Below are 25,623 nucleotides of genomic sequence, written 5' to 3'. Positions count from 1 at the left end.
ATTCAAATATTCATTGTGTATTTTTATTTTTAACTTTCAAACAGGTTGAATGTAATCTTTACAAAATTTGACGAGGTCCAAAAATCTGGAAACATGATCCAGAGCTCAAGCGGTGAGTAGGAATGCTTGTATTCTCTCTTAGTGATTTTTTAATTTTTGTGTTGATGATGCATTCAAATGGCAATGGAACAAGCTTTCTGTTGGGGAAGGCAAGCAGGGAAGATGATTCAGAAATATACACATAGCTTTTGCAGAAAATGAAATCCATGTTTAGTTCGTCTTTCTAACTTCTTAGTAGTATCAGAAGGCGAATGAAGGACAAATTTCAAGAACACTAGGACATTATTAAAGCTGTTTTCCTTATGAGCTTCATTAGGGAAATACAGCTTCTGTTTTAACTTTTCATAAAGTAAATTCAACAGTAACTTAAACTTTTTCAGTTTAGTGCCTTCACAGCACAGGAAGTGTACATATTAATGCAGTTGTGCAATAACAGTGTAATAGCGCCAGTGTAATAGAGTAATAATGTAACGGTATTCCATTTTATAGTTCATATTGTTTAGGGATTGTATTTTGCAGTGTCGAAGTTTGTGTACTTCCTATGTTTGTGACTGATGGTAAGAGTTAGTTATCAGAGCCTTTATTCTGTTTTTCTTGCCTGAGGCTAATATTTTGCTTGTTTTAAAAACAAGTGGTTGCTTTTCTTAGGGATAAGCTTATGAACTAGAAAGTATTTTGTATGTATTGCTCACTATTAGAAACACTTTTGAGAGGATTTTCGGTTCAAAGGAGGAAATTTCTTGCTGGTTGTGGAATGGACCTGAGATAAGCACATCGGTTCAATGCTGTGTATTCTTATTAGGCAGAATATTACTGAACTTATCTGAAAATTCTTCCATTGTGGAATAACCCAGAATATGATGTAATATTCTCTTGTGGGTCTGGGAATGATGAAGATTTAGTTTAGGTGCCCGTGTGGTAGAATGGGGTTAAAAACACTATGCTTTTATGTAATGTGGGAAAATACTGGCCTTGTAAATAGATGAATCTTACAATGGTGAAAAAAATGCAGCTGAGAAACAAATGCCTGTGTACTTTTTTTAAAAGTGGGAAGTAAATATTTAATCCATTAGCAAACATTTTAAGGCTTACAGCCCCTAGATGTTTAATTCTGAAATATTAGCTCAAAAAGAAATGAGCTTACTGTTGATGTAACTTCTCTCTTCTGTTTGGCTAGGCCAAGTAAGAATTTCTGCTAGTAGTAGAGTAAGTTTAAAAAAAAAAAAAAAAAAAAGTGTGTATCATTGCACTAGGTAGGATGGTGTTTGGAGTCTGAGGCGGCAGATTTGTGCCTTGGGTGAGATGTGTTGCTACGTTGTCATTTTAAGTGGTGGGATGGTGAGTGTGGGTGGGGCTTCTGTTGTTTTTCGCTGCAGGGAGGGAGAGAGATTTTGGAGTTTAAGGTCCAAAATGCCTAGTAACAGAGGGATTTAATGAAACAAATTAAGGTATCTTACAAAATCATGTATGTCATAACTGATTAGAAGAGTACTTGGTATGAAAAAAATGAGATACCCAAAAGAAAAAGAATTCAATGAAGAGTAGGAAAGCGCTTGATTTAGATTTGCAATGTAAGTTTTAGTTGTGCAATCATTTTAGCACATATAGGAACCAGACACGTACTAGCACCATTTCATTATCATTATCTGCTAATCCTTGCCTTTTGAGAGGTTCTTCTGGTTTCTAGGTCTGCTTAACATCCTAGCACGCTCTAATGCAATTCATGGCTGTAGACAACACTGAAGGTATCAGTAAAAAGCTAGATGGGACAATAGGGATGACCTTCTGGGCAGGCAATTCCTTCAGAATGCCTTCCTTTTTCCCCAAGAAAACAGACATGTCTTTTAAGATTCAGTCAAAGAAGGATTCTATAAGAACATCACTTTTTTTTTTTTTTCAAGTGAAAGCAAAGCATCCATATATACTAGATCTGCTAGTTTTAGACTTCTTTCCAATTTTTTTAATAGCCCTTCCTCTGCCATCATTTTGATAAATTTGAAGATTTAGCTCCCTTACAGTGCCTGAAACCGTACACGCCCTATCTCTCATCTTTCATCTCCACTCTCGTTGAGCTTCCAGATACAAATACTACTGCTGTATTCCTCACTCTCTGCTTAACTCAGTGTGCTGGTGCTTGGTGTTCATCTCCCACAGTCCCTGGTTTTACTATGGTTGGGTGCAATCCCTGGCATGTGTGTGTTAGCATTTCTCCTCTGCTGAGGCTCCTGAGTGGACCCTGGGACCAACCAAAAAGCAGCCTGGAAGAAAGAGTTGGGGTGAGTGGAGCAGTGTCCTGGGCTCACAGAGTGAGCTACAGAAAGGATAAGATTTCCCTTTGATCTTCTGGTATACTTTCCATCTTCCCCCAAGAAAGACTGTTAACAGTCAATAGTTGGATGAGTTAATTTTGAAGCAGTTCTCATTTGTGAAGCTAATAATGAGAACAGTAATTTAGTAACTTTTGTGTGTTTGAGGGAGGGATTCAGTTTCCCATGGTGTTGTAGGCAGGTTCATTCCTCCTTCACCCTTCAAGCACAGCCCAAATACAGCACATTTGCTCCCCTCATCGAGTGTGTGAGTAGCTCTGTGCAACTTCCAGTTCCTCTCTTTGGAGGTTGCCTTAGCCGGTGGATGAGGCTTGTATTCACTCATGGTCATGTGTTTTATCATGACCTAAAGACAAGCCAAGCTTCTGTAGGGCTTCTCATGTCCCTTATGCCTCCTGCAGCTTTTGAACAAAGGTGATGTTTTCAGCAGCTGTCAGAGTCAGTAGGAAAGACGGTAAATATTGCACATCCAAAAACTTAGCCTTTCTCAGGAAACAGCTGTCTGTCTTGTTAATCCTTTAAATCTGGCTGAGTACAGCACTGATTATCAGAATCTCTATCTTTTTATCTTAATACCACTGCTTTTAGTTTGCAACTTCACCAGGCTTTGCCTGTGCCAGTGGCAAACGTGTAAATGTAGACTAGCTTCTAGCACTTTAAACATCATGTTATCAGGCCTGCCCTGGATCAGAGTAAATCGGGCAACATGGTAGAGTTATACCATGTCTTACAAGCTCATGTTAGCTCCCATCTGTAGCTAGCTTGTACTATTCCTAGTTCTACACAGGTTGCATTAGTGTCTTGGAGACCTGGGGAGATGGCCTGACAAATCTTCGTGGGGACCACAGTTTTGGAAGCGCTAGTCAGCATAAAACAGCACTGCAAAAGAAGTGGTGTCACCTCGCTCTGGGTTTTCTGCCCGGAGCTGCTCCCTGCGTTGGGTGGGAAAAGCGCTAGTGCTGTCAGCAGGGTCCTGGCTGCAGAACGGATCTGGCCGGAAACCAGCTCCCCCAGAGTAAGGGCTTTCTGTTGCTTGGGGTTAAAGCATGGCTTTGAAATGGCAAGATCAGCTGAAGTTATATCATGACTTCCCAGCAAAGATCAAGCCTAACTTATTTATTTATTAATGTAGCTTTAAGGTGGCTGAATATTTGGATTCTGTGCTTCTGGGATGGGTAACTGTGAGCAAGCTGTTGGCTAAAAATACTACTTGTAACTGAGCCCTGGCCACCCGGGAGCACCAGAGTGTGCTAATTACAACAGGATTTGAAAATAGTTGTCAGGCCTGACTTATTACAGCTTATGGCTGTACAGGGTAGGCAGGAAAAACAACAACTGGTTCTGAAAGAGCAAAATTTGTCTAAATAAATAAAATTGGTCAAAGTAGGACTATGACTAAAATTGATCTTTTGGCCCTGAGATTACTGCTTTGGATAACTTTTCTCTAGCAGGTCATTGAAAATTCAAATAAAAAAAAGCAGCTGCAGCAGTAGTTTTGTATAAAGAGAAATTTGGAGGTTAGCAAGTATGCTGCAAGTCGATAAAGATTTCCCTTAAACAGCTAATGCTTCCTAGGAGATGATAAATGAACAAAAATCTATTCAGTCTACCAGTAATGATGTTTAAAATAATAGGGCACATTCTGATCCCATGTATAAATATAATAAATGAACTCTAATCAGACTGTGGATTTTGTAAGACTTTAAAAATGATTCCTTTTTTTAATATTTACTTATTTTTCCAGACTGTGATCCTTTAGCATTCCTTTTGAGTTTGTCTTGAAATGCGTGATTATTTTTGCGTATCTTGATCTTGTTTTTATTGTTTAGTACAAGAACCAGGCAAGAGTTGCGGGGCGGGGGAGGCTTGCATGGTAATCGGAGGTGTTTCATTAAGACGGAGGGAGGTTTTGCTATGCCGAAACATGCTGCTTGTTGCCAGGATACCAGAAGGCCCTATAGCTAGAATATGGAGTTAAAATCCATGTTAGGTTTCACAATAATTCATAGTCTGTCTGTGTTTTGTTATTTTGCATGTAATTAGTCAGCCTCTTGAAGCAAAAATTATAGTTTTTTTCCCCCCTTCAGGCTTTCAGCAAGCTAATTATTTTTTTGTGTAACTGCTTCTGCTAATTATGCAGATGTCTCATTCCCCTGGGAGAAATAGGTTTTCAGCATGAAAGAGCCAATAATTGCCAGCTAGGCAGCGGCTGTCTTCGTGTGGCATTGCGTGATGATCTGTAATTGGATGTGATATGGGGAGAGGCTATTGGACGTAAACAGAGATTTTAATCTACTCCGAGAAATTCATGCTTACTCTGTTTTTCTTGGCCTGATGTCTGGAAGGGCCTGAGCTCAGGCCATGCAGATTTTCCGTGGATTTGAATGGTCTTTGGATCAGACTTGGGCTCCAGAAAATTTTATACTCAAGTTCCAGGACAGATTAAGAATGAATTGAAAACTATCTCCCGAGATGCAAACTGATAGGAAGTGATGACCCAAACCAAAGCCATTGGTAAACAAAATGTTTTTGGTGTATTTTCATGCTCTTGATCATTGCAAAATCATGATATGGTATTTCTTGATGTTAAACCTCTGTTTCTATTTAAGTCAAACCCTTTCTGGGAGCCCTTTTTGCACTGGGATATCAGGGAGGTGTGCCTGTATGGTACCTGTGGGTAGAGAGGGGCTTGAACTTGATTGAATTTTGACTTTGTTTAGGAGAGCAAGATTTGGGGATAGTAGAGGTGATGCTGGTCTTGGGCTGCAAGGAAATTGCAGCAGAAGATGGAGTCAGACGTCTGGAACTGAGATCTCTCCCCCATGTATGCTTACACAGAGTAAGGGAAGGGGATGATGCAATTTTAATAGTTGCCGGCTTTTGTTAGCCTTCAACAAATAAATAGATTAATTAAGACAGTGCTTAAATAGCAAATGCAATAATTCCAGTTACTAAAAGCCTACAAAGAAAGAGCAATGTTACTCTTCAATAGAGCTACTGCTGTATTTAAGGTAAACATGCTATTTTTTGCATAAATTTGCATGTTTATGATGAGGTTGACAGCTTGGCAATTGGATGAAAACCAGAACTTTTCTAGATTCACTTGTTGTGCTAATAATAAAGACTAGCCGCTGAATGCTATTTTGATATTACAGGGAGAAAAATAACCCACATTTGCCAAGTGTTGTGAGTGGGCTATTGTTTGTGGATGCTCATCAAAGCACCAGAACTACAGACTGGAAGGAGGGGGTACTTTCCCTGATATCACAACAAGGTTTTGAACTGACAGGCGCTGCGCTCTGTTTTTCTGGATTTGTGCCTCTTTGTGTGATTTAATTTTCCATCATGGCTTGCACTCTATGAATATTGACTATGAATATTCAACTTTCAAGCTGAAATAGAAAATTAAACAGATTTCGTTGACTCAGAATTTGTGTGATAGAAAAAAAGAAGGAAGTACCCTCTCACCTGTAGGGTGGGTAGGAAAAGCAATAATGTCTCAGTGATATTTGAATGAGAAGGGTTAACTGGTAGTTCATATTTGTGGAAGATATAAATGGACAAGACCAGCTCTGCTCTCTTGCTATTACACAACTTTTTAAATAAGCATCTTACTGCCTCATGCTTTTAAAATTCTTTAAATTTAAAGCGAAAGGAGGGATGTGAGCAAACAGGCTTAGGAAGACAAATGGTGCTGAGCTGAGCGCTGGGCAGGCTTTTATTTTGGAGGAGAGGTGGCAATCGTCTGCTAGGTCACACACACAAGTCATCTAGGAGGGTGGAGAGTTTGCTGGTGCTTAAGTTACTGAGACATGTACTGTAGGGCTGCGCTCGGAGCACAGCAGCGCTCTTCTCCAGCATCTCCGAAGCACTGTGGATAATGACTACTGGGAAAGGTAGGTGCTAACGAATAAGCCAGAAGGATGGACAGGATTTTGTTGTTGTTGTTGTTAGCGTCTGAGTATTTGTGTGTTAAGTTTCTTTTTATCGTTGTAAAGAGACTGATAACTTTTATTGAAGCAATCTTGCAGTAAAGATGAAACTTTAAAAATAGCCTGTAAGCATCTGTAGCATGATGACATCAAGCTCAGTTTAAGCTTGTATAAACATGATAAATAATGATCTGTTTGACGGAGGTAAAGAAAGTATATATGGATAAGGGAGCAGAACATGTTGTGAGACAGGTGAAGGGCAGGTATTTTCCATCATCTTTTCTGGTTTGTATGATGTGTCTGGTCACTGAGGCTTTGTTTCTTAGCTGTTTCTTTTTGCTATATCAGTTGGGAAAGATAATTTAAATTGGTTATAAGTCCTTTTGAATTAACATTGAAGTACAGTTTCAAGCGTGTGCTGAATGGAGACATCACTGGTTTTTCTGTGGTTTTGTGCTTTTAACTATGCTTTTGTAACAGAAAGGGTATCTCTGGAAGCCGGAGAGGCTGGAGGGAACTAGATGAAATGGAAAGGCAGAGGAGCTCTGGATCTGTTTGGCTGTGGAGAAGTAATTTACAGAATGGAAGAATGTATTGCATTTATTTTTGGTACATCTGCAGCTTGTGCCTTTCATCTGAGCCTTCAGACTTGTTAGCCATCTATACAAAAGCTGTGTCTTTTCTTCCCTCTCTTCTGTCCCCGCAAGGTACCTGTTGTCCTGTTGAAATAAATACTTACTACACTGAGGATGTAGCAGATTAAATTTAAGAAGTTTGAGACTGTCGGTATCTGAGTTGCGCAGAGCTTGGTTTTGTATTGATGTTTGCCATCTTGATGTGCAAGTTAATCGACAGCTGCTCTTGTAATGGAATAGAAGGTAGAAATCACCTGGGTGAGTTGAACGCTATGGGACTAATATTACATGTCGCAGTACTTGTCATTTTTATGCAGCTCTTCATTGTAGAGATTTAGACCCTTTTGGAAAATAACGATCCCACAACATAGTTTTAAGGCAATTATTACATACATTTTCAGAGGAGGAAGCTGATATATATGTGTGATGTTACTTGTGAATAGACAGGACATGCCTCTTGCCTCTGGGAGCAAACCCCAAAACCTATCTGGTCTGGTCCTCGTTCTCATCAGTTAATTACACCCCTGGACAGTGTGGCCACCTGCTCAGTGAAGCCCTTTTCCACCCTTGTTCTCCCTGTGCTGGTCGAGGGAGGAGTTCAGAATGATATATTATTTCAACACACAGAATTCCGACTTTGGAAAAAGAACTTAATGTACTTACCTGTTTTTTTTAAAGAAACTAAACACTGTTGTTGTTGTTAATGAAGCATGACTGGCTTCCTGTGGCTGGGAATTTGGAAAGGTCAGCTGGTGGAACGGAGAGCCTGGGGCCACAGTCCAGCTGGTCTAATCTGTCAGGAAATGGCAGACCACAAGGTCGTCCCTCGTTGTCTGAACTGTGCAAATATCAAATGACAGAAGAAAAGCAAGTGTAAAAGATAGTAATGCTGTGTAAGAAGAGAGTAATGCTGTAAAAGTGTCTCTTCTGGATTGAATCCAAAGTGCTTCACATGTTGTTGACCCACCAATCTCTTCAAATATTGAGAAGAGGCTTCCATGTGGATCTGGTCTCCTTGTAGGTAAAGGTTTAGTGTGGAGCTCTTTTGCCTGGAGACTGGCACCTTCTTCAGGCACTAGGATTCCCTTGCAAAGAAGCAGTAGACCAGGGTGACTGTGCGTCATCACCTCCTTAACCTGTAATGGCTTTGTATGAACACAAAAACACTCTTGAGAAGGAATGGTTCTGCTTGGCTACACCAAAGCTAACACTGCATTTCATGGTACTTTTAGCAGGTGTGCATAAAATGTAGGCTAAAGGAGTGGTCAGCTAAATGATGCAAAGCTGCCATTTAGTGTGAACCTCAGTGGGAGAAAGATGAATACGCCCACACAGTCCCATTAATGCTGGTGTAGATTAAAAGCATTAATATTGTGCATGTCTGGAGACGAGCTCCTTTATGCAGGGCCTGTTCTCTCCTTCCCCTGTGGCAGAGAACTGTGCGGATCTGAGGGAGCTCAAGGGATGTCACAGAGGACACATGAGATTTGGAATAAGTCGCAAGAGTAAATCTATAGGGCAGTGTCTGTAACAAGAATTAGTGAATTACAAAAGATACCATACCCTTCTAATGGACACTGCTAGTAATGTCCAGTAGAACTATGGAGACAATTACGTTTCAAGAATGGTTAGTAGTGTTGCTACTTTCTCTGCTGTGGACTTTTCTCCAATATTTTTTGTGTCATTGAGGTTGGTTTTCACCATTAAAATAAAGCCTCAAATCTACAGCAGTCGGTCTCTCAAATCGCTTTAGACTGGTGACCCTGGTACCAGTTCCCTGGTACCTGCTGTACTCCCTTGCCCAGCTAGCTCTGCTTTGTAGATCTGTTGTCAGAAAAAATTAGGGGTCAAGGTTAGAGCAGTATTAATTCCGATGACGTTTTCATGTGAAAGCACTAAGTCTCATTTTTCTGATCTGTTAGCTTTGACACTTATTATACACAGCATCATCCAAGGGCAAGCTTGTTGACAGGATGGTTCATAAATATATATGTGTATATGTACATATGAATTGTATTGAGTGTAGTGATTATAAATCAGTCTTTTAATTCTCAAAAATTCTCTAAAAGGCTGGAATTTGAGTTACTGAAATGGTCTAAATGAAGACTGGCATGTTGAGAGCCAGCTCTTGTTGAGTACAAAGTATTCTACAGTCATATGCTCTGTAGATTTGTGAAGCTTATTTGGCTTATGTTGATGTATTTTGTGCACTCTGATAGCCTCAGCACTTGTTGGGGCAGCATAGTAGAGTACCTTCACTTTTGCTCTTTGAAGTATCACATGCTTTCTGGTGCTATGGAAAGTACTACAAAAATGTTCTTGATGCATGAAACTTTGTCAGAAGCTCACAAACAGTTTGGTCTCCACAAAAAAAGGTGTGGACACTCCCCTTCCTCTATTGGCATCTTGGCTCTGGGACCAAGCCTGGGTATTGGGTTCTTGAAAGCAGTCCCCTGTACTTCTCATAAGCTGATGCTTTGGGCTGGTTTTTGTATGGAATCACTGTCCCAGTTGGACTTAAATTGCTGTCCTTAATCAGCAGCCTCAGCAATGGTTGAAGATGGCTTGGGAGAGGAAACTTTCTTGCAGCTTTCATTGTGCTCTTTGACAACTAGTGCTGCTGCTTGTTTATTTGAGGTTTGTTTTCAGGTTGAGCTTGTAACAAGTGAACTGAGTTTAACTGGTGTAATTAGCAGCTCCTGATGAGGACAGAATCTACCCAGAGGTAACTGGTGAACTGCAGGATAGGCTTTTAGGGGTGATAAGAGCACATGAAATGGCATGCTTTTCCTGCAGGCTGCCTGGCTCTGCTAGTGAAGAGCATTCCTGTCCTTGCAGAATAGCATATATGCAGTGTAATCGCAATAGCTGCGATTTCCATAACCATGAAATCGTATTCCAGTTTATTCTGGTGTCTAGACTAAAGAGCACATGGCTGATTTCTAATTTCCTAAGAGCAAATGCTTGCAGGCTTGAATGTTGTCTGATATCTAGTCATTCTACATATTAAAGTCATTGATCTTAGGCTAGACAAGATTGATTAGACCATTAAGTCCATTTCTGAGAGAAAGATAGATACTACTACTACAGATGATATATCCAGTTTTAACTACAACTTTAAAGTTGTAGAACAAAGAACTACAGTTGCAGCCATGTAAGTCAGGGGCATAAATAAGACCTTTTTTCCAAACACAGGCAGCGGACAAGTGCCGATTTGTTACTGCAATGTGAAGTATAGTAGCGCATTGTCTGTATTTGGCCCTGGTCTGACATTACATTGCTCTCTTCTTTCGTTATGTTTGGCTGAAGTATTTTGTCTGATACTCAAACATCGTGATGTGAAATAGAGCAAAACCTACACTACAATAAGTAAAAGTGTCCTATTTTTGTAGTATTAAGACAGCAAATACTGTATAATGACTGAGTTTCTTTTGCTTGCTGAAGGAATTAATTCTGCCCTGCTGCTTTGTCAAAGGGATCCTTTTGTTGCATTGTGTGAAGCAGTTTGAATCTTGTTTATTCCCCTGAAGCCCCAAACTATAGACAGCCCTGAATAATCCTCGCTTGGTTTGTACTGTGCGTGTAGCCTGCAGGGAGCTCACTGAAGCCAAAGGCTTTATGAGAAGAACTGCTAATGACTTCTTCTTTGCAGTTGGGCTTCAAAGTCAAGCCAGGTGCATTTGAGAGCAAACAATGCACTATAGATGAGAGAAATATCTTCATTCACTGTGCACCATCACCTTAAGTGCCTGCCTTAACAATGGCAAAACCTGTAACACCAACACTTCCAAACCTTTTCCTTTTTCTGTAACAGGCCTGACTGGCCCATCTTCCTTCTGAGCTTGTCAGGCCACCATGAATACACTTTAGATGCTTGACACGAAGCTTCTAGTATAGATGCGGGTGCTAACGCCTAGCATCTAGTGAATATGAAACAAACCTGAACTTGTTTGGAGGCCAGGATGAATAGTGATTTGATAGAGTGGAGGCTTGCAAGCAGAGGTAGGAAAGAAATTCGCACTGTTTTTCTTGAATCTGAATCTTCTCCCTCTGAAGTTAATGGATCTTTTCCTAATGATTTCAGTAGGAAAAAAATGGGGCCCTTTGTAAACTGCTGATTGACTACTTGTTGTAATAGCTTTGTATGGGTGTTTTAAGCATGATTGCTCTGAGCCTTTCAGAGGGAAAGGGGGAAAATGCTTTTATGTATGAAACAGTATTGGCACTCTTCTTCCAATGTTTCCTTTGTGCAATGGGCAACGGTTTTTGTAGAGTTTCTGCCACTGCCTACACTTAATGAGAACCTTCCCTTCGGGCATGGTGTGGGAAGAGGGAAAGATGTGTACATCATTTTTAAGAAATGATGTACATCTTCCATATACATCTGACCTGAGTAATGTGACTGCTATCCAGTAGAGCTCTGGCTCATAATGAAACCTGACATTTCTGGTTAGGTCTGGTTTATGAAGAATGTGTCTAACTTTGTTCGTGATTACTCTCCACCCCTAATAATTTTTCCTTGTGAACATGAGAGAGCAGAGGCAGCCCTGGAGCCAGCCCTGGATAGGCAGGGGCTGGGTGAGCTTCTCTCCCTCTGTAGCTCTGCCAGTGCATTTCAGGCCAGGTTTATACCCCTGCTGTTTGAGTTCTGTGCTGGGCAGGAGCTGAATCTGCAGGGACTTCTAATCACACGGAGCTTTTATGATGTGGAGAGACAATCATGCTCCTTTTCACCTGAGACTTAAATAAGGTCTGATCCCAAGCTTCCACAGGCGAAATGTTTATGTACCAGCTCACTGAGACTTGCTCGCTAGCCTCTTCTTAAGAAGCTCCATAGTGGTCTCTTTCTTCAGATCTTTTTTTTTTTTTTTGTGATGTGTTGAGTGTTTCTTGTCTCATTATAGTAGGAATCTTCCAGGAATCCAAGTCTGGATCGGTTCTTGTGTATGCCTATACAGTGTGCTCCTTGCTTATCGTTCCCCTCCATGTTACTCCCTAGGGTCCATGTGTTATTATGGAGCAGTTTTGTCCCTATTTTTGTCCAAGGTATTTCCTCTGTGTAGTGGTGTAGTATAAGCAGCTCTATGTACTCTTCTGTTGCCCGAGAGTGAGAGAGATCCAGTAGGTTGCTGGGACACAGGAAAACTTTGACGTAGGTGGACTGTAGTAGATACCGCAGAGTGCTTCAAGGTAAACATGGAGCCTTAATTTTTTTCTCTTGGCCAGTAGTAAAAATAAGATTAAAAATTTAGTCTTTTATATGAAACTATATGGGGAAAGGTGATTGTGTGACAACCAGAAGGAGCAATGTCATTTGCATGTGCCACAGACAAGGTAATCCCCAGGCAGGTGCAGCGGGGGAAATTCTCCTCTGGGCCTCCAGTGTCCGTGTGAAGAAAACCCTTCTAGCTCCCATTCTGGAAAACTGGATCAGAGTCATCTAAACCAACACATTTCACATTCCCCATGAAACACTATATATTACCAGTTTGAGGTGAGAATTGACCTGAGCAATATTTGATAGTGCCCTTCACCCTGGGCCACCAGTGATCCCACCTGCGATTTTAAAAGGTAAGTTGTCGCCTCTCCTTTAGAGCATGGAAAATAGTGATTTCTGAAAACACACAGTACAAATGCTAATTGCAGGGCACTGTCTGACCAGCATCTCATCTCTGTTAATTATGGACTAGAATCTTGACATTTTTCTCTACCTATTATGTGTAGACCACTAAGTCCAGAAAACACCGAACTGGAAATAAGACCTTTTCTAGCAAGAGATTGTCATTTGGTTTTATACAATGTCAAGTAGTTAATGTACAACAGTGACTGAGTGCACAGCCCTATGCTTATTTTTTCTCTGAGCTGATAATTTTTCATTATGAGGGTGGTTAAACTGGAACAGGTTGCCCAGAGAATTTCCATCCATGGAGATTTTTAAAACTTGGCTGGACAAGGAAGGCCCTGACCAACATAATTCAACTTTGATGTCAGCCCTGCTTTGAGCAGGAGCCTGGACTGCTTGACCTCCAGAGGTCCCTTCCAACCTAAATTATTCTGTTTTTTCCTCAGTAGAAAACAGTAGTTATCTAAGTTTTCCAAATTCATCAGATGTTTTTTGACTGAGTACTTCTATAGCTGTATGTGTTAGGGAGCTAATGACAAAGATCATCGGTGTGATTTCAGATAGCGTTCACCTCTTACTGAAGCGCTTCAGTTTAGCAAGAGCAATAACAGTGCCAAAGGCATAAGAAGAAAATGTGACCTCATCTAACAACACAACCTAATGTCAGCATAACACTTCTGCAAGCCAGAACAGAGGCACCTCTAAAAATGGCAGCCTGTGTCATTTAATATACATCCTCTGCCAATTTTACCATTTACTAGAATTGATGAGATTATTCTGGTTTTACCACATGAGCATATTTCAGTAAAGAATTAAGATGGATGTTATTTTTTGATTTTAATATTAAAAAAATCCTAAAACTTGGTATTTACATATGGATGTATTGATCTGTTTATCTGAGGAGGAGCCTGCTACAAATTAGTGGGTAAAGCTATATTTTGTCCATCTTAATCTTTAAATGCTTTATTTCAAAATACCTTTTTTAAGTCTTCTGAACTTTTATTCTTAATAAGCTTTTTGCAGGATCTGCTCTGTGTTCCAGTTCCCCATGTAGGAAAATTAAACATTTCTTAAAACTTATGAAATCTGAATGCTTTTTCTAGCTCAGTGAAAAGTAAAGCTTTTGACCCTCTTTCCCTCATGATGTTTGCATGAAGAAGGGAAATAAGCCTGGTTTGAATGTTATCTAGGTGACAAAAGAAAAACAAACCCACCCACTTTCCAGGCAGTAGTTGTCAGTGCTGCTTTGTGCAGATGGAGGGGTTTTCCAGATGCTAGCAGGTATTAATAGATTCCTGTTTTTTAATGTTAAAAAAGAGGGGGTGGGTGGGAAGCTATGGAACAAAGAGAGGGAATGGAAGTTCCCTGGCAGATCTGTATCTCCCTTCATGGGCTCTGTCTTTCAGCGAACGCTTCGTCAACTCGGTCTCCAACTCGTAAAGCAGAGAGTGCAATACAAGACCCATGAAGCTTGGCTTGGGAAAGAAGGCAAGGCAAAAGCAGTTCAAAAGCAGGCTAATTACTTGGGGGGCATTGACTTCTTGCTAATGCCACTATGTGAAAGGGGAGTTGAAATTTGTGTGTTTGAAAGAAGTAAGTTCAGATGTTTTTACTGGTGAACTCTGGAGTGAAGCTGAAAATAAATCTAAATATAGTTGTCTGTCATATTCTATGCTTCACATGTATCAGCTCCTCTGTTTGCTAATACTCTTTTAAATAAAGGCAATCACAGATGGCTGCTGAAGAGAAGCAGATGATTTGCCAGTGTGGTGGTGTGCTTGCAGGGGTGAGACTTGGACAGGCTTGAGGCTGCTTCATTGCCATTGTGTTTAGTCCAGAATTTTCATTCAGAAAGTTTAAATTCCTCCATTTTATCCCCTTTCTTTAGTTTATGGTGCGTTTAATCTGTTTTTTCATTCTAGCAAGGTGTGCATTTGACCTTCCAGTAGTCTTGAAGATATTTTGATGATGTGATCTCTAGGAGCCATTCATGTTAAGTGCAAGAGCCTAAACAAGAACAGGATACATGGAGAAGTTCAAGTGTAGGATATGCCTTACTTCATTGAGAAAATTAAGGATTTCTCCCTCCATAGTGCCAGGAGGCAAAGAACCCCTCATCCCTTAACAGACCCTTTCCTTCAAACTAAATAATACCAAGAGGAGACCCTAACCTGAGGGGCAGCATGAATGTGGTTTCATCTTTTTAGCTCAATTGAGTTAGCTTAGCAGGATTGAAAAGCCCCCAGGTGCTGGTTAATATGCAGGCTAACGGTTTCAAAGCTTTCTTTGCTGGCTGGGTTGTGGCTCCTAATCATAGAATCAGTATTTGGCAATGACTGGGCCATCGGTGGGCTGTGACCACTTCTTACTGTGCCAAGCTTCGTCCTTCTGCCGCCCCTCGCTCTTCACTCGACCGATCTGTTGTCCGTCCATACAGAAGCACTAATCCTCTTACAAGTAATAGGTAGTCCTTTCTGTTCTGCTTGGAAATGCATGCTGCTCTTGAAGGTGGTGCTTTTAGGTTTTTGGAGAATTGTCAGGCTCTCTAGCCCAGACACCATCTTTGCTGTGTGTGCGCCATATCCAGTGAACTAGGATGCTGATCACTGAATACGTCAGGCTGCTACAGCAATGCAAATAGCTACCTATTTTATGAGTCTGTTCTACTCACAGTTTGTCTGGGCAAAATAACAATAATTGCTTCTTTGAAATAATGTGATTGCTCTGTAACAGTTGAGCGAGGTGGCTCAGGTGACCAGTGTGATCAGCTTGTGGGCCCTGTGTGAACCAGTCTGATGCTGGCCTGTGTCCCAGGACCTCCATAAAAATTCTGTGAAGACACTCTGGTAGCTAGTAAAGCAGTTGGCCACATATGAAGAATAATTATATGTAAATAGGAACTTATCACTTCTGTGGTACCTACAGTACGCAGCATTTTGCTTATGCTTGCAAAAGCAACAAAAATCCATCAGGCCATTCAAAGTACAGCTGGTACTTAGGCTTTCCAGAACCACTGAAGGTTTATCTACACTTTGATTTGGTTTGGGGGATTTGAATATCTTGAATGAAAAGATATTTTTCCACAAATTGTATTCCTTTTGCTTCTGAGTTTTGGTCGCTTCTGGAAACAGCGTGCTGTTAACCACTATCTTGCCCTTAGTGTTCAGTTTTCAGTAATAGCTGCAGAAGGCAGCGCTCTGTGAGCGTTCCCTGTTTGTAGTTAAACAGTTGGAAGGTGGTATCAGCAGCATATATGGCATAGTAAAAATTACTGAATGGGTTAGAGATGGATCTGTGTGGCTTTTTCTTCTGCATCCTGATCTGCTAACACTTTCAAATCTGCTACTACTTATACTTTTCTATTTTCCTTTGGTTCATGTCTTTATAGACTATAGTCAATTGTTCATGAGAATTCTTTAAAATGTTCTTAATTCTGATTCTTCAGATAGTCTAAGCAATGCCTGGAAACAGCTGCTAATAATATAAACTTGCTAATTTTGTGCTTGTCCCTGCCTCCACTTTCACACCTCCTCCACGCTATTACCACTTTCATTCCTGATGGTGCTTGAGTCACGGAGTTTGGGAGCATTAATGTGCCAACCAATAGTAATCCTGCCAGGCAAAAATGATCATTAACACTTAGTTGTGTAGCATAACACTGATGTGGTCACAGTTTCCATTTCTGATTTGTGAAAATGTAAAATAAAAGCATACCAGTCTAGAACCCTCACTGTTCCTCCCAGGCAGCATTACAATAACAGTATTATTTTACTTGCCTCTCAAGCTTCTTTTGCTCAGTGAATGAATAAATAGAAATAGCGAGGCTCTGTGCTCAAGCACAGTTTCTTACGTCCAGTAGAAGTTTCTTGTGCTTTGGGACAGAGGTATTTGTGGAACAAAGGTATGACGGGGACTGGGAGCTGATGTGGTAAGCCCAGAAGTCACAGGTTCAGAAATGGAACTGTCAGATAAATTCTGTAACTAAGTGATAATTTGGAGATTGGAAGACTGGTTTCTCTGTCTCTGAACTAGTAGAAGAAGATCTTGTACTACAGCAACACCAAGACTCCAAATGAAGCCAAGTAATAAATACAAAACAGCAAATATCCTGAATGTAGTGTTTCACACATCCAAGTGAGGTTATTGTGAAAGGAATAGTATACAAGGACCATTCCTTTTTCCATTAGATTTTAATTATGTAAAACATTTCATTTTAAACCCATAAGCCTTGGCAACTTACTTGTGTAATCCTCCGTCTCATGTATTCCTTATTGATGTATGTAAAGGGAGCAGTCCTATTCCAAAAGGTCTTTCCTATGAACTTTCAAATATTAATACTAGAAAGAAGAGCTGAGCCATTTTGGTCTTAGTACCTACCTGTAATGTACATTCCTCTGACTTCAGGCATGCTCTTATCTGGAATAAAACGTGTCTAAAGTTAAATATTAATTCTTTGCCATCTCTCATTCGCTTTATTTTGTTCTTTTCCATCACTGGGAAGTAAATCCTAGGTGGGTCTGGAGGCCTTATGACTCATGAAATACAAAATGCCTTTAATACCCTTGAGCCTAGGCTTTTTCACCATGCTGTCTGTAACAGTACCTGAGTATACTGTAGAGTGTAGTGGAATTGAGGGAGGATCTGCAGTAAGTTCGTTATGAGCTCATCCTTCTGAAGAGAAAACATCAGTTTGACTTTTTTGCAAAATGGAGACAATATTTTCTTGCAGCCTTCTCTGGTAAGAGTCATGTATTTTCTCCTGGATAAGAATGCAAAGTGAGGGGGAGATGACAACAAAACTGTCTAAAAAATAGAGAGCCAGTAAAAATGGGGCCATGGAAAATAATACAAATCTGAGCAAATGGGCTCTTTTGTCTGAGCCTAGTAGGTGCTTGAAAGAGCTTTTCTTCCCTCCGCTCTCCTCTGTCCTGTCCATGGCCTAATTGCTGCAAATATTTTACCTTAGGAAAATTATAGCAAACTTGAAAAACAAATCTCTCCTTCCCAGTCATCCCCTATAACCATGGGATTCCAGAACCTGGGTTCTGGAAAAGATTTTGTCGGTGCTACTACACTGAAAAAGTCCAAGTAGTTGAAGACCGTTATCTCAACATTGGTATCCATTAAGTTTTAGAAATCTTTCCCTATTATGGAATTTCCAAGCTGTAATTATTTCAGAATTGAGCCTTGCTTATTTATTTTAATTTGCTGAAAAATTTTGCTCAAGAAATCTCTGTTTAGGATTAAAGCAATGTAATCTATTCATTTATAGTAAAAATCCTAATTAACTAGAATTAATGCTCAAATGTTGTACTACTTGGTTTTGCAGGTTGTTGCTCATGTGGACTATTTTATTTCTTACAGTTAAGATATTACAGTATTATAAATCCACTTCATCTTGATTTTTTTCTCCCCCTTTCAGTTTTTGAAATGGTAAGCAGGCTCCCCTCAAAGGGAATTTTAGCTGCATGAAAAGATAATTGAAAAGCACAAAGAATTTGCAGTGCTAGAACACAGCTTGAAGAATTAAGTTTTTATTTAAAACTTTTCAACAAACATACCAATGATGAGATGAATGGAGCACGAATTATTCTCTCTTTATTCTAGCAACTATGTATGAGGGAGGCTTTGCATGAATTTTTTTCTGAGCTGGTTCTGTGCTGAGCACAAGTGTAAGATTTCATTTTGGAGGACTTCAGGATTCTGAATAAAGGCTGCATTTCTAAGAAAATGTTTGTAGTGTTTTGACTTTTATAAACAAAAATAAAGTGAGGGAGAGACTTTTGTCCTTAAGGATAGTCAGATGCTTTATAAAAATGTTTTAATTCAGAGTCCATGATCTGTCTAAAAAATAAAGCATTCTCACTGAAACTCAGGAAGCTTTTTCAAGGGGTGAATAAAGAATTTCAAGATTAGATTTGTTGTACATGCTGCATTGCCATCTCTAGGGTAGAGGGCAGAAGCCTTGTGTGCAGAGGGGTTTAGCACACTGCTCAGTGGAGATTCGGATAGAAGAGTTGTTGGCTGAAGTCCTAAGGAAGGTCTAAACTAATACAAAGATGTCTCACCATGTTGCATTTCCTACAGAGCAAATGGGCCTAAAGTTTTGGAGCCCTGTCCAGAGGATCTTCATGCATTAAGCTACGTGCAACAATTTATTTGAACAGGAAGGTCTAAATTGGTCATAATTGATATTTGTCCTAGATAGTTATTCTAGGATTTGGACCTGTGTGTCGAGGAACATAGAAAATATCCACCAAACAGGCATTATTAGTGGGATGACTAGACATTTTAATTCTCTCCTGGGTATTACATTTCTTTAGTCATTCTTTACTTTTAACATCAAACCCTATGAAGTGACTTTACAGTAATAGAGGATAAGGAGTCACGACTTCACTCATTAGGAAGTATTTAGTTGAATTGTTGGACTGAAAGTGATGCCTGTCTCTTCCTTCCTGAGCCCAGTGTGAATTGATCTGGCAAATGAGGAGCTGCATATGCACGGATACCATAGATGTCTCTCAAAGGGCACAACTATAGAAGTCTTCTTTTTTTTTTTCTTTTTGCAGTGATTTGAGTCTTCCCTTCCCCATCTCCATCTCAATTTCCCCGTGTTCTAGAAACTTAATCTCCAGCCAGTAACTCCATTTGCCTCTCCTTCTTGGTACTCTTCAGTACCTGTTCCATCTTCCAAAACTTTCATGTGGGCAAGGTACAGCACGTATCAGATTAAGCGCTGTGCTCGTTACCCAGTTACATGCATGTTTGACCACAGCAAGACCAAATATAAGTGCTATGCTGCCACTAGAAGTCACTCAGTTGGGTGTCTCGTCTTTATCCAGTCACTGTTTTTCCCTTTTCCCCAAAAGCCCCAATTAGCCAACAGATTTAAGTTTTGTTTGTATGGAAGGATAATGCCTAATGGACAAATGGAGGGAATGACCTCATAAGCTTAATTTCCTGGCTCCTCAGAGTTGGCAGGAAAAGTTGTCAGGGTGTGGGGTCTGCGTAGGTGATGCTGGAACAAGTTAGCACTTCTGAAGAAGGATTTCATTGTGTTGGGTAATCTCTGGGTTTCGGGCTAAGTAGTAAAATTCCCTGTGACTTTTAAAGTTTATGACTATCAACTTTAGGGTGGTTTGTGCATCCTACAACTGAAATAAATGTAGGAGCCATTTCTTATCAACATGTATATTTGTGATTTTACTATTTGACATAGTATTTAGTGAAGCAGAGACAGTGATGTAATGGAGTCTGCTGTACTCTTGCTAAATCCCGCTTACAGAGTGAATGGCCTGCTGGAAAGGGGAAAGCTTGTTCCTAGGGGATGATTGAGCCTTAATATGGACAATATGTTACAGCTTGCAGTTTAAGAATAAAGCATAAATGTCATCTATGAAGGGAACTAGCTCTCTATAGGGTAGACAAAGCAATGCAGCGGGGGAAAAATTTGCTGTTATTTGTCTGTTTAAATTATCAATGTGAGGATCTTTCGGGGTCACAGATGTACAAAATGGCTGTGCAAGCCAGACTTGCCTTAGGGACAGGAGATATCTCATGCTGTTTAGAAAATGGTTCCTTGTATTTGATGAAGCGGTGTTTTATTTTAATTTTTGACTTGTTGATTCCTTTCAAGTCTTGCACAGATGCAAGTGTGCCTATGTGAACCCGAAATCTCTATAGATGGAAATGTGTTTAGTTAACCTGTGAGACTAGGATGGAGCTTTTCTTTGCATCTGCATTTTGTTTGCGTTCTTTATGGCTGTTCAGAACTGGGGTGTTTTTAAATGCAAACAATTGCTGTTGATGTTACCTCACCTAAAGATTTTAATGATTTTTCTGACTAAGGATGATATAACTTAATCCACCAGTATTAAATACCTTTTCTGAACCTGTTCTATATCAGCTACTGTAATTTGGTGCAATAGCCTATAAAAAGAAGGTATTACTGCTAAGGAAGGATGAGTGATAAGCAAAATCCTTTTCATCAGTGGTGTAAGTGGCTAAGGGAGGTTCTGCAATCACAGTTCCCAGCTTTTGCATAGGAGCTTCTTTGGATTTTAATGTCTCTAATTCCATTTAGGTCAGTAATTGTTTTGTGAAGTCAGCAGTAGTTATATATCCAGAAAGTAAGACATTTAATTGCATAGTATTTGGTGTATGCATTCTTTGTCTGTGGTAAATGTGAATAATTCTACCTGGCTTAACCATCCTTCTTTAGGGCTAAGTTAAATTGCATTACTTTGCATTTGCTGTGGCTTAAGAGCAGCACAAGGTTTGTTACTGTGGCTCAGCTGGTGTCTTATAACTTGTTAAGCTGCAATAATTTGATAGTGAGTCTGAGTCCTGAAGCAAATTCATGTTTGGTTTTACTTGATACAGACTCTGTCCTTGCACTAGATCTTTTGCATGCTTTTAAATACTGATAGGCTCCACCACCTTTCATCAAGTTCTGAACTTTCATTTAAATGAAGTGACTAAAGCCAAAATTAATCCATCCTTAGTCCCACCTTAGTTCCTTTTCTTTGAGTTGCCTGCTGGTAAGATGGTCTCAATGCTACAACCAAGTACTAGGAGAGACATCGCAGAGGGACTGATGGAAGTAGTTGTAATATCGAAGTCAATTATTAGTGTCCAGTATGGGACTAGCCTTCAATCATGGCAGAAGATTTGGGATGGTTGGGCCAGAGGCTTAGGTTTTACCTTGGCACAGAGACTTGAGGATGACCGAATAAGGGTGCTGAGTTAGGGGGAGAAAGCACATAGTGTCATAGATGGAGGCCAAATAGGAACGAGTTGAGAAGGTTTACATTAAACAGCCTGATTAGGACACAGGTACTTGCAGTTCCCTAACTGTTCTTTCTTTTAGAAAAAGAAAGGAAGAAGGATCTTTGTGCTTCCTTTCCCTATATGTAAAGCCTGAAAAAAAGTTTTTTTCTTTTCAACTATGCTTTGTCTGCATTATTTATAGTGTAAGCTCTTTGGGACAGATACTTTAATTTAGAAGTCTAAAGTCATGAATAGCAAAGGGAAGGAAAATTTCAACTTTGTCTTGACTCCTGCTTTGTATTTCCTTCCCCCTGGTGACACCCCCACCTGCCTTTTCATGACTGATTTATTTGCTGTACCTAAAGATAATATTTGTTTATGGGGGAGGAATGTGGGGAAAAAAAGGAGCTTAAATGTATTTTGTTTTAAAGGAGTTGAAAAGAAACAAGCTTTGGAAGAACAAACCATGCTGACTGTTAATATTTAATAAGCTGTGACATATTTTTGGCTTTGGAGCTTTTTTCCCCATGACTTTTTTCCTTGATGCAACGGTTATAAAATGCATCTTTGAAGTGTGGGTGAAGAAGGCCCAACAAACTGATATCTGGATTTGGAGCTTTCCACTTGTAGATCAGCCATTCAGAGTATGCTTAGATTGGAAACCATATTAAATATGAAATTGATTCTCTGCTTCATTGCCAAACCAAATGGAAACCATACACTGTATTGAAGTGTGTATCAAATATGCCACTACTAAAACCTCTCCATGCTAATTCAAAATCACAGAGAAGGAAATCTGGTATATTAGGATCTAAAAAATAATCAGGCCAAGTTCTGCACTCCCTTGCATTCACCTCCACCCCCAATGTGTAGAGCTAGATGACTAGCTGAAAGCAGAATTTGACTTAGTGTTTGTGTAGAATTCATGCAAATTAAATAAATGAAAACATATACTCAGGTGCATCTTCTGTCATTTACTCTGATTTTGACTTTTCTGAATGACCTGGAGTCAACCCTTTCATGTCTTTTTGCCTCACTTTCACCATCTGTGAAACAACGGAAATAAATCTGATCCAGATCATAGGGAAAGAAATCTGTGCAGAGTTGTTATTAGACATGACAGTTATTGAAAACCCATAATAACTTCTAAAAGTTGCTTCTAGTGTAAAATGTACGTTCAGTAAAACATCCCTTATTACTCTAAATTTTTTTCTTTCAAACCAGACCGTAGAGTCCAAAAAGTTTTAATAGTCTCAATGAAATTGAATGGTTTTTGCTTTTGTTAAAATAAATAAAAAGAATTCAAGGTTGCCATTGAAGTCACTGATCCACTGAGTGCAGTTTCACTGTTTTCTCTACAATGCTCCTGGGAAATGTAAAATGCTAATTATTTAGTTGTGTGTGGGGGGGTATTTTATTTTGTTTTTTTATACCATGTGTTTAAAAATGAGAACAAACAAATGTGGCTTGATTAACAGCAACCCATTGTTGCTCTCTTTCAATATCTACCAAAAATGGGTGTGGTGCGGGTAGGGGTGAATAGACATTTCTCACTGGCTCTAGTAGGATGCTGATCTAAGCAGCATCTCCCCTTGTAGTTGTTGACTATACTTATGTAGACATTATGAATGCTGGTGCAGTCTGCAAACTTTGTAGAACCATCACACCAGTGCCAGTAGGTTTTGTAAGGGCCCGTGTGCACAGCTCATCAAAGCTAGGCTCTGCTTGCTCGTATAGAGGCAAATTGCGGAGGGTGGGTGGGGAGAATCCTCCTCTGAGTGCTTGCTTTACCAGCTTAGAGTTAGCAGAAACTTATGCTTTTTCTTAGTGCATCATGATGGTGCTGATGCAGCTGGTTACTGCTATTTACTGCTACTGCTAAATATCCCAGAGAGCAGGGTCAGCCTTGAGGCAGGTTCTCCGTCCTTTCCCTTGCTGACTGCTTTGGTGTGGTGCTGTGGAGAGCGCTCGGCCAACTCTTAAACCTGGTAGCAATCCTTGTCGGGGCGTCAGGAGCTCCTGGTGTCATTCACAGCCATGTTTCCTATCAGAAGTGTCAAAAACCTCCGTTAGGTACTCATTTGTAGATCCAGTGCATAGCCTTGGCCATAAAGTTCAACTTTGAATTATTTCTACATAAATGAAACTTGTCTGTATGCGTTGATGTTTGCACATGTGCCTTCACAAGCTGTAATAATGTGTGTCTTTACAAAGATGTAGCATTTCCTTACAATAGAAATTCCCAGTCATCATGCTGGCCATACCTGTTGTAGTAGTTGATAATCTTCCTCATGATGCATGAAGGGTGTGGGCTCTGTCCATTACTCCCTGTTCTTCCTTTTACACTTCTTTTATCTCAACCACCTGCAGTTTTAGACAGTCTCATTTCATGGTTATTGCCCCACTGAGCATTTTACAGTATTTTAAATGGTTATCTAATTAAAGTATATTAATTATGCATTAGGCTAAGCTTTCTGGGTGGGAATCACTGTGATGTGTAATGCGCATAACGCCATAGGGTTGGACTCTGTCCCTAGAAGCAAGCAGGCTTTGTGGATGGAGCAGGGACCTCCTGCAGTGCTCCCTCCTCCCATAATCTCTTCTGATGAGACTTAAGGAGAAGAAAGAAAAAGCAAAGCTCAGGGTAACTCTAGACAATAAGATACTTAATGCCTTTTTGTAGCAATGCTTTGTCCTAGAAATGTCAAAAAGCCCTTTCCTTCCTAATACAGCTTTGTATACTAGATGTCAACGCTTTACAATGTGATGAGCCGCACATATAGAAAACAAACAACCCTTCAGGAAGCAATATGCTGTAGCAATATAAAATGCAATTTCCTTTAGTTGACAATGTGTTACAGAGCAGTCTGCAGCTAGGTGAGCTGCATCTAGTGCTAATTGCTCCAGCAGGCTGTGGGATTTGTGCTGGGAGCGCCATTTGGGGAGGGCAGGCTGGAAAAAATGCCTTGTCGCGTGATGTCATGACAACAGATGGTGCGAAAACCCGAACCGCGGTGTGCAGGGCTCGAGGCCCCTGACCGTCCTTCGCAGGTAGGAAGCATCTGTCTGTTTATAGCCTTCAGCGTCCTGGTGCTGCGTGTCTTAATTCACCTTATTCAGTTAAAGTGAATAGACAGTCCAGGTGAAACACGGCCTTACCCGGTGATTCCCCAGGTGTCTGTGCTCTTTTGTATGGGTTTTGGCAAATAAAAACCAAGGCATCACCAGCAGATGTCTCCCTGGGAGCTCGGTTTAAAATGGCCTCTTTTCGGTAGCTGCTTTCGTGTAGCATTGGTGGGTATCCGCCCTGTGAAATATCCAGAACTCCATTTCAAGCGTGGTGAAGCTTCAAGTATCCTGTCAAGCAGAACAAAATTAAAATACTTTTTTCTAATAAATTGTGATGAAATTTCTAGCTTCTGTGAGCCATTTGCAAACGCCCTTTTTTAATATGCATAAACTGGTTTTGAAGATGATTTAATATCGGGAAAAATAGGCAAATATTTGGAACACTACTCTCAGCCTTTGTGTGATGGGGGGGAAGTGATGCACGAAAAAATGCATGTTTAGGAATAGAGCTTAATCCAGCTTCTGGTGCTGCCCTGAAGTTTTTATGCCCTTGGCAATGTCCATCAGCAACCCTGTTTCAGTTTGTTCACATGTTAAAATAATAACAAATACCTTCTGCTACTATAGGGTAGTTGTGCTCTTTAAATCCCATTTATATCATCTTGGAAAAAGCGCTGTGCAAGGTTGACTGCTGGCCCATACAAAACAAGTGATCACCTACAGTAGTAGCACTGGAGCGGTTGACCAAAAGCCGCGTGACCCTGCTGCCTGCTTTGTCTCCTACCTGAATTTCGGACAAAGCGGAGACTCGCAGCACGGGCACAGGGTCCCAGCCCTTGCAGTAAGGTCTCTGGCAAGTGGGGAGAGTCAGCTAAAATTGGAGGTGGGGGAACGGGAGGTGGGAAGGATCATTGCTTGCTTCTCCGCCATGCGTGTGCGTGAAGATGGTGCCTGAAGGGAGCTACTTTCCTCCTGTGGAATTGGATTTTCCTGCCTCGTGAACAAAGGCAAAAGAACTCGCTTCCACTTATATAATTATTTGCTGAAATAATTAAACTTTAATGCTGAGGAGAAACCCTAACATTGGCACTGTGCGGCACGGAGGATTAATATTAGTTTAAATAGGAAAACGTATGCTTTATCTGCTGTTTAAGAATCAAGAAACGCTTTCCCGCGGCCATACTAGTCCTGCAATATGGCAATTAATT

The 25,623-nt window shown here is 40.3% G+C and overlaps 1 protein-coding gene across 1 annotated transcript in view; it reads left to right on the top strand.

The window, feature by feature from the left end:
- The window catches only part of CLASP1 (cytoplasmic linker associated protein 1), a 197,316-nt gene that overhangs the window by 63,326 nt on the left and 108,367 nt on the right, over window positions 1-25,623 (top strand). The window contains exon 8 of the mRNA XM_067299284.1: window positions 45-112. Within this exon, the coding sequence (XP_067155385.1) occupies window positions 45-112 (68 nt within the window). The remainder of the gene's footprint in view (window positions 1-44; window positions 113-25,623) is intronic.

Source organism: Apteryx mantelli, chromosome 6, assembly GCF_036417845.1.
Source record: "Apteryx mantelli isolate bAptMan1 chromosome 6, bAptMan1.hap1, whole genome shotgun sequence".
Lineage (NCBI taxonomy): Eukaryota > Metazoa > Chordata > Aves > Apterygiformes > Apterygidae > Apteryx > Apteryx mantelli.
This window is presented reverse-complemented; position numbering and strand designations above follow the sequence as displayed.